At 41.0% G+C, this 9,723-nt stretch overlaps 1 protein-coding gene across 1 annotated transcript in view; it reads left to right on the plus strand.

The window, feature by feature from the left end:
• Nucleotides 1–3,276: 3,276 nt before the first annotated feature.
• PSPC1 (paraspeckle component 1) overlaps nt 3,277–9,723 on the plus strand; it is a 42,269-nt gene continuing 35,822 nt past the window's right edge. Inside the window, exons 1-3 of the mRNA XM_009335258.1 lie at nt 3,277–3,768; nt 5,671–5,972; nt 8,617–8,713. Of these exons, the coding sequence (XP_009333533.1) occupies nt 3,394–3,768; nt 5,671–5,972; nt 8,617–8,713 (774 nt within the window). The 5' untranslated portion in view covers nt 3,277–3,393. The remainder of the gene's footprint in view (nt 3,769–5,670; nt 5,973–8,616; nt 8,714–9,723) is intronic.

Below are 9,723 nucleotides of genomic sequence, written 5' to 3' on the forward strand. Positions count from 1 at the left end.
AGCAGGATCTTGCTATTTGGTAGGGAAGCAATGCTGCGATACAGAAAATTAAAAGCTGGAACAGTTGCTTTTGACTGTGTCTCATACAGCACATGGCTGGATGGTGTGTGTTTTGGAAATACACCCAAAACTCTTGATAGCGTTAACACTTTAGCATGCACCAAACAGAACCTTTCTCTGTAGCAAACAACATGAAAAATACTGGGGATTTTCACAATTCTGCTCCTGTTTTTTGCCACTAAAATTTTCTTGTCCTTAGGGGATCAGTGATTGTACTACAGACAGTCGTCCATATGCAGAATATTGTATTTATCCTAATAAATTTAAATACACAACCATTTGCAGGATCATAATCCAAGGCTATACATGAGTCAGAAAAGGGAGTCTGGTAGTACATGTAAAGGCAGTATATTACCAATAGAAGCTGTGATCTTTTTAAGGTCTTAAAACAAATTCCAGGCCAAAACAGACTTTGTTAGCACAAAATTAGGGTTGTCTGTTGTGGCCTTTTGAATGCCAAGTTGAATAAATTCAGGCTTCCAAAAAAAACCCCTCAAGAATTACAGAGTGAAAGCAAATTACTATGTGATCATAACTATTATTCTCCCACTCTTGTGAAATTACTCTCATATAGTTCAGCTGCATTCAAAGTATTAAATACCAAACTTAGGGAGAGTGGCTGGAACAGTCTAGCAGAACTCCTCCTGTGATATGAGTTGCTATTAGTAAATCATAAATGGATCGTGGATGTTTATAACAGAAGGAAAGCATTGGAACAAGAACTTCAAGGGATCCATTTTGCCTCCTTTCAAAATGTTTTTTTGTTAACTGGTGTCAGTGGCAAGGTGTAGCAATCATCGAGCCACAAAGAGACTGGGCAGTTAGGTAGGAGATGAACTATCTGGGGTTGTCCTGATGAATGAGTAAAATGTGAAATAATATATTGTAAATGAAGGTGAGGAAGTGCTTGACCATAGTAGATATCAGGTTCTTTTTGTACATTGCCCTAAAACGTTTGACTGTAGGGCATGTGCAAATTGCTCCTGCTCAACAAAGTTTAAAAACAGTGCAAATATGTGCACTACGGTTATACTGTTAGTCTGTAATGAAGGTAAGCTATGCATGAGCATATTAAATATATATTTCTCTTTTTCTGCAGGTATTTTCATAATTTTGTTTCCGGAAGTTGGAATTTTATTGATCTCTTTTACTGGACTATCATTTATTATTCAGACGTTGCTACAGCTAAGGACAGGTAAGAATAGTATGGAATTCATAAATACTCCTTGCTCCTCCTATTGACTTTTTTATAGTACACAGGAAATCATGGTTGTCTATTTAAATGGTTGTAGCTTTTACTACTAACCTGATTTGGAAAGCTGTGTCTGAAAACCATGGCAATTTTATTACACAGCACTGGCAATAACCTAACAAGCAGACTACTACGCATCTCTCTCTTCCCATCTACTGAGCTTTCACTCTCTACAATGTATAGTCACGTCATTTCTAACATGTATTTCACTCCCTTTACATCCTTACCAGTTTTAAAAAGCTATCCGTTTGCTGTTAGTTGTTCCTTTTTTGTCTTAACACTTGTTATTGAATCCTAAATATACTACAGACCATAGCTCTTCGGCAGTCAAGGTGAGTAAGGTTTAGGGATCCTGTACACCTCTAACACCTCCCTCACGTTCCTACACTGCCTGACTTCCTGCCTTTGCTGTGAGTAGATATCCTTCCTCTACCTTCTGTATTTTCTGATTTTCAGAGGTTTACATCAGGGTTCAGTTCAATGCCCTACACCCATGAGTCTGCTTCAGAAACAGGTGGGCTGATAAAGTAATAACACGTGCTGTCTGGGAGCTCGTGTTTTCTCTAGATCCTGGTACAAGCTCAGAGATAGGAAGAAAGAGACCGAGATCTTTCTTGTACCTCAAATGGAAAAACAAGACAGAGGAACCTAAAGTATTCCCCAATGGACAGGGAAATCCCTGAGCAATGGATTCATGCTGTTGTAGAATTAACTTTTTCTTGAATATCATGCTTGACATTGCTTTTTCAGAAGAACAGTACGTGCCATGCACTAACTGAAGTAACCATTAACCACGAGATTGCCTGGACTTTTTCAGTGCTATAGTTGTATTAATAAAACAAATAATAGTTATTTTCTCCTGAAGTCTTGCTCTGTTGTCTAGGAGTTCCCCTGCATGATGCAAAGCTACATGGGCACCTGAAGCACTCAGGCTACTCTGGTAATGAGCCAAGAACTGATTATCAGGCCTTCTATGAGGCCCCAGGCAGACTAATGAGCTCTTTGTCTGAGAAACCACGCACCAGTTGAATTACTGGTTGAAGCACACAGACCAAACCAAGCAACTGGGCATCTGGCAGGCAAGGAGAGAAAGCCATAGTCTTGTGCTGCAGATGAGAGACACATAGTCCTAGCTACAAGAAGGAGTGCCCAAGGAAGGAAACGTTTGACTTCACACCTTTGTGAAGAAAGTAATTGCCTTTATAACAAAACCTGTTGCCCTGTAGGAAATTGTTCAGTGAGCAGCAGATGTAACAAGGCCTCTCTCCACTCAGATTTGTCTCCCACATCTAACCCGGTGAACGCTTTTCCTGCGCTGTCTGCAGGCCCTCCCTCTCGCCTCCTGTGCCATTCCGCAGTGCTCGGGCGTTCCTTCCCCCGGGCTGTTCCCCTGCAGCCGCCTCAGCGTCTCTCATGTTACGCCTGCCTCCCTCTCCCGCAGCGACCAGACACCCCACTAGGGCACCCGGCCTGCCTGCCTTTCCCTCAGGGGAGACCGCAGCAAGGGGTTCTTCTGCCTGGGGACGGACTGCCGCGGAGCTCGCAGGATCTGAACGCTCCCGAGACCACTACTCTAATCCAATATGGTTGCGCTTGCGGCTGCTCTCTGTACGCGCGGGTCAGGCACCGAGGGAGCCGAGCTAGCAAGGAGCAGCAGGGAAGCTTGTGGGCGAGCTATCCTCTCAGGCAGTGCAGCCCGCTGGGACGCATCTGTCTCTGCAGACACAAAGACCGATCTCTCGCGGCTTGAGGCAGGTTCGCCTGCACGCCGGAGCTGAAAGGGAAGCACGGTGCCCGGGCGCAGGCAGGACGCCATAGGCACCCGGCCCACCCCCGCAGCCTTCCCACCACCGCGCAGGACGGCGCATGCACGCACCCCTCCCCGCGCCCAGCAACGAGCAGGAGCAGTGGCGGGGAAGGCAGCGCGGGCGATGGTGGGCGGGGCTTTCCTCAGGGACGTTACAACTCGTCGAGGTTGGCGGCGGCGCCATTTTGAATTGGCTGAGGGTCGGAGGTGGTGGTTGCTGAATCGGGGTCCGCGTCGCCCGAGAAAACCAGCGAGAAAGGAGCGAGGTCTGAACATGGCAGCGAATAGGAACTTGAAGCAAGTACGGATCGAGAATAGCTCCCCAGCGGCGCCGCTGGGCATGGTGGGGGGTGGCGGCGGCAACCGGCAGGGATTGCGGGGCCTAGAAACGGAGAGTGAGGCATCGGCGGCCATGGCGCTGGTGCCGAGCAAAGAAGGTGGAGATGAAGAGCAGGAGGTTGGGTTCACCATCGATATCAAAAGCTTCCTCAAACCTGGCGAGAAGAGCTACACGCAGCGCTGCCGGCTGTTCGTGGGGAATCTGCCTACTGATATCACCGAGGAAGATTTCAAGCGCCTCTTCGAGCGCTATGGGGAGCCTAGCGAGGTCTTCATCAATCGGGACCGTGGCTTTGGCTTCATTCGCCTGGTGAGGATTCGCGCGAGCCTCTTCGGCTGTCCCGTAACGCAGGGGCTGCCTTTGCAAGCGGGAGACTCCTGTCCCTCTCTCCCCCTCCCCACCCGCCTTTCCTTGTAGGGCGGGTGTAAAAAAAGATAGTAGCTGCCCCTCTTTCTCTCTTTCCTCCTTGCTGCTAGCGCTGTTTCCTCAGCTTCCTCTTCCTCCCCCCCCCCCATTTGCCTCCATACATGCAAGCCAGAGGCCTGCATTGTGAGCAGCCTTCCCAGCCCTTCGCGTTAGGTTCCCACCTCACTACGCGGTACTCCGCTGGTTTTAGGGCCCCTCCACCAGTGCCGTTTACGTGCTGCTACCACGGATACTCCTGCAGCCTGTTACTCTTCAGTGAATGAAAGATGTGAATGCGTGATCTGCTTTGTTCGTGTAATACCTGTGTAAAGGCTTTCCTTATTTAACCGGGAGAATTTATCGTACTTTAGGACTAGAAAAAAATCCTTCTTTGTGCAGAAGCAATTTTCAGCCTGTACAGTTCATTATGAGTATAGGTTTGGTCTATGAAGACACAGTTAATTTTAAAGACTGGACGGGATTGTTTCGAAATACCACTGCTCACACATCGTGACAAAGGAACATGTAATCTTAGAATTGCAAAGAAATGGGACCTTGGGTTGTTTAAATTACTTGTGTCCAGATAAGGCTAGATTTTTAGACGTAATGCAGTATTCGATTGAATATGCTCAAGTGAGCATGCAAATAAAGTAATCATCTGTAAAGCTTATGATACTGTATTTAAATGTCAATTTAATGTGCAGGATTAGTTTTCATGACTGCCATGTCTAGAATGCACTGATTTGTATCATTCTGGGAATAGCTTTAGAGTACTTTGGGTGTCTCTAGTTATGATTTTTCCATACATTTTACTGGTTAGGATTTTTTTCTTTTTGATTGTCATCTTAAAGATAAGTGGTTGTGGCATTGTGCTGTACATCTTTTACCCTGAGAATCCCCCAGCCTGAAATTGCACTTTTCTGGAGGAAGAGTGATATATTTGCATGTCATTTCTCAATTTTATATGTGATACAGATTAGATATAGCTTTCATCTGAACTTCCCTTTTCTGTTATGTTTAGGGAATACCTTATTTTTTAACAACTTACCTAGTCAGTGAACTGTGGAGAAAATGGCCATGATCTAAAGAATAATTTCTTTAAATGTAAGGGATTGCAGGTATCAAATTCGGTGAAAATCTCTGAAATGAGAAAAAAGGCAGTTATTGATGCGAACTGTCTCATGGATGTGGGTGCAGAAAGCCCATAAATGTGAGAAGAATGAATACATGAGCAAAGAAGGTAATTTCATCGTTTGTTGATGAAATTCGAATTGGACATCCATTGAGAGTTCATCTAGCAGTGGTAATGAGCAAGTGTGATATTTTCACTTATTTAAAAACAAAACAAAACCCCAAGCCAAAACCCAAAACACCTTAGATCCTGTAGTGTAATCTTTGAAAATACTATTTCCTACTATATGGAGCTAGGGATGCAGAATAGAAACATTTGAGTAGGTAAATGTGAAAAAGCATCAAGTTTTTAACTCTGCTGAAAGCCTTTACAGAGCAGCGCAAACGTATCCATCGTAATGAGAATTTGTTAAGTCCTCTGATATGCAACAAAATTTTTTGTCTATGTCGTTTTTTAGAATAAATCATAGGGGATGACAAGGGCATATTTTTTTTCAATCAGTGGACAGGAACTTTGGGGGTTTGGGGTGGGGGGAAGAGTTGAATGACCCTGATGCTAATGTGCTCAAGTTAAGGAAAAAAAATTTGCTACTTTTCGGGGGGAGGACGACCACAAAAGTGATATCTGTTGTCTTTGAAAATAAAATATATAAAATATTTTATATCTTGAAAAAGGAATCTAGGACACTGGCTGAAATAGCAAAGGCAGAACTTGATGGTACTATTTTGAAGAGCAGACCACTTCGAATTCGATTTGCTACACATGGAGCTGCCCTAACCGTCAAGAATCTTTCACCTGTGGTTTCTAATGAGCTGCTGGAACAAGCATTCTCTCAATTTGGGCCAGTGGAAAGAGCTGTTGTTGTAGTAGATGATCGTGGCAGAGCTACAGGAAAAGGTTTCGTAGAGTTTGCAGCAAAACCTCCAGCACGGAAAGCTCTAGAAAGATGCAGTGATGGGGCATTCTTGCTAACAACGTAAGTTCACAGGCTTTTGTTTGAATTTGTGCGAGTATATATTTCTGGTGTGAAAGAAAACTGCATTAATGAGTATTCCCTAGTTCTTATTTTATTTTGAAATTATGAAAGCCACAAGGTGAGAAATTAAGGTGTTTTACATGAATACCTCAAATACCCCTAACTTTTTTTTTGTGAGGAAAACCATATTTTTCTGTTTACTGTTTATAAGACTTGTAATTACCATATTAGAGTCTGATAGCAACATTTTGCTTTTCCTTGTCTATATAGTAAGGCTTTTTCTAGTGACACTTTATTTTCATTGATTGCGCTCTTCCTGATCCCAGTAGCAATGTGACAAAATAATATTCCTGTTTCTTAGCAGAAAAGTGCACTATGTTGCTCATATTTCTGTAAACTCAGGAAAGTCTTCCTGCGTTTATTTCTATCTCACAAGTTGTATTTGCGGCTTGAAAGGCCAGAAGTACCTTTTTTTTTTTTTTTTTTGAAAATGAAGACTTAGGTTCTGCAGAGGTTTATGGCAATGATCTCGGGAAAACATTCTATTTCAAGGGCAAGCGAGCTTGCAAATTACAGCACTTCTCTCTTGCACCTCTTATTTCTGTACTTGCTGAAAAGAGTTGTTAACTGCTGTGCTTTAACACATTCATTAGTGACATTTTCAAATGTTTTCTTAAAGACTGTGTGAAATGATAGATATTCAGGATTTTTTTTTATTTTTCTGATTCTCATTTGGGAAGATAAGGCTGTGGTTCCACAGGGTGGAAGCTTGCTGCCATCAAATTGGGGAACTTGTAGTTCTTTTTCTCTTCCTGCCCTGGCTGTGCTGTTGATCATTTATCCGACTGAGAACTTTCAGATACTTCCATAAGCCACTTTTGCTTGCTAAAACAACGGAAAAGTATTCAGCTGTTTTTGTTGGGTTCATTTTTGGCTGTTGAAGCACATGAAGGTGCTTGCTAACATGAGTGCTATGAATATCAGGTCCAGCAAAGGATAAGGCAGGAGAAAAGGTTGCCAGAAGGAGATTGCAGGTGGGGAAAGGGTCTGGAACTCCTCTTTCTCATGATAATCTCATAAATCTTGTGTGCCACTGAACTGACCTGGTAGCTACGTAGTAAATTCAATCTGAATACATCTTTACTGTTATCAGTAGGTGCCAGCAATTTGTTCTTATCCCCTCGGTTTTCTTGGCATTAGTATTTGAATGGAAGCATGGTGAGCCAAACCAGGGAACTAATCTAGTTCAGTGTGACATGAATGCTATTCTTGGCATGAGAGATGTGGCAGTGAAAAGGAAGCTGAGGGGAGGGTATTCTTGTTTTACCAGCTGGATAGGTTCGTTGGGTTGAAACGACCATCTAACTATGGCCTGAGTGAATAAAAAGCACTTAATCTTTATCTTGCTTAGGTGGCTGACATGTTCCCTAATGCGCAGTTGCAAAGATAATTAGCATGAATGTGCTGCCATGATACTTTGATGTTTTGCTTCAGAATCTAAAATTTTACACTTTTAGCTGAAAACTCTTTGCCTGATCAGAAGAAAATCTTTCAATTCATGGGCTAAATATATCAAAACTAGGCATCTGAAATGTTAATTTAGAGATTTAAAATTGTTGTTTTAAATTATAACTTGTTAACACCACAGTTCAGTTGCATTTAAATAACAGAACTGCCAGCAATTGCCATGCAGATAACATCAGGAGAAACAGTTGCTGAGTTGTGCTCTGTGATTCCAGACTTCATCTCTTTAATCTGCACTCGATGCCCAAAGTTTTCTTTTTCAGCTGTTGATGTTGTTAAAATATATTGATTTTTTTTCTGTGAAAAGATCTGCAAAGTGAAATAAAGGTGTGGAACACAGTAAATAAGCACTGGTGTTTTAAAAATAGTGTGTCTAGCTCTTTTCTTGTCGCTTTAAGGTGTGTGTTATAGGCTGTGCTCCCAAGGCTGATGCAGAGAGCTTTTTAATCAATTCAGGATCCTTATACTTCTATCCTTGGCAGTACTGGCTAATGCTTGCCTCTTGATTACTATAGATAATGAGAATTCAAGGAAGGTATTTTCAAAGATAAATTAGGATTCTGATTTGTGAGAGTATGGTTGTTTAAAGAATGGGTTTTAAATAAGCAGAAATGTTTTTCTAATTATCACTGGAATATTAATGCCAAATTATCAAGCTGTTTTCAATTGTAGAGTAATTTCCAAAAGTAACTTTTAATACTCTGTGGAAATATGAATAGGTTGCATTGCTCTGTTTTGGGTTTGTTTGGTGCTTTCCCAATATAATCATGGCCCCTGTGTTGCCTCAGTGATGAAAACCAAAAGGTAGTTCCTTCCTAAATATTTTGTAATTGTTTGTAGATGGTTTTGAGATTTTTTTTTTTTTAAATCTTTAAATACTTCATAGCAAACAGAACTACATCAAGTAAATTGTCGTTTCTAGGCGGAATAACTGCTTTTGGGTGTAGAAACAATTACTTTCAAAGATAATTCTTAAGATCAGGATTCATTAGAATTCTACAATTTAAGAAGAATTTGCAAGATACAGGAATTACAGATAACATATGTTAGCTTTCTGGAGTGTTCCTCAAAATAGTAAAATAACTGCTTCATTTATGATTCAATTGAAACTGTCTTCCAGAACACCTCGACCTGTTGTTGTAGAACCAATGGAGCAATTTGATGATGAAGATGGGCTCCCAGAGAAGCTAATGCAAAAAACACAACAGTATCACAAGTAAGTTGTGTTTAGCTTTATTTTATAAAACATGATTTATGTTACTTAGCTTGGTAAATAGATGCTAATTTTTATTTTCGAGTTTGTGTAACAGGAAGTAGTGTTTTGTATGTTGTGCTGTTTTGTGTCAAAGGATTAAATAGAACCTTGTCAAGATTTCCTAATCATAGTAAAACTTGACTTGTTGGTTTTACATTCTGTGAATTTACTATAGTAGATAGATTCCTGGCCTACACTGAAATCAGCTGGAGCTTGTTGCCAGCCAGGCTAGAGTCTTTTATGGATTAGGGGTGTGGTCTAATCCTGCAGAGATTTGTACACCCGCAGATTTTTTGTTCTCTGAATAGCCCCTTAACTGTTTGTAAAGTCAGTGGGTGTAAATCTTTGCAGCTTCCATGGTTCAGATAAAATTTTGAGCATAACACGAGAAAGTGAGTCTTGATCATGAGGTGGAAGAGAAGTCACCTAATGTGATAATATTAATTTTTAATATTGAAATTTGATTGCCATTTAGAGATCATGTTGCTTGAAGCTAAAATGCTTATTCTGGTAAGGCTGTAGAATATAACTTTTTAAAAATGTGTCACTGTTAGTTATAATATTAGTGTTAGAATGTGAAATAAAATGTTGGCACCTTTTAATGTTTAGAGATTCTGGCTAATATTCTGAGCTGTCTAGTAAGCTTTGATATTTATTTAAATAACTGGCTTTATAAATTGACTGCTTGCTTTAGAAGGCTGAACACAGTTAATCTGATGTTGCAGCTTAGTATTTTGTACTGATGTAAATATGAATTTTTATCTTAAAATTATATAAATTGAACAGATCTTTATTTGGACAATTTCGCTGATCATATTACTTGTCTTGACAGCTGAATTAAGCTTTGACTGGTTTAGAATGTAGTCATCTGACAGGTTGATCTGAAGTCAGATCTACACTTGAAGTGATTGTTTATAAATTCCTTGGCTGTTGCAGCTGTTGATCTAAATGTGTCCTTCTGTACATTTTAAC

This window comes from Pygoscelis adeliae, unplaced genomic scaffold (assembly GCF_000699105.1).
Source record: "Pygoscelis adeliae isolate BGI_AS28 unplaced genomic scaffold, ASM69910v1 Scaffold142, whole genome shotgun sequence".
Taxonomy (NCBI): Eukaryota; Metazoa; Chordata; class Aves; order Sphenisciformes; family Spheniscidae; genus Pygoscelis; species Pygoscelis adeliae.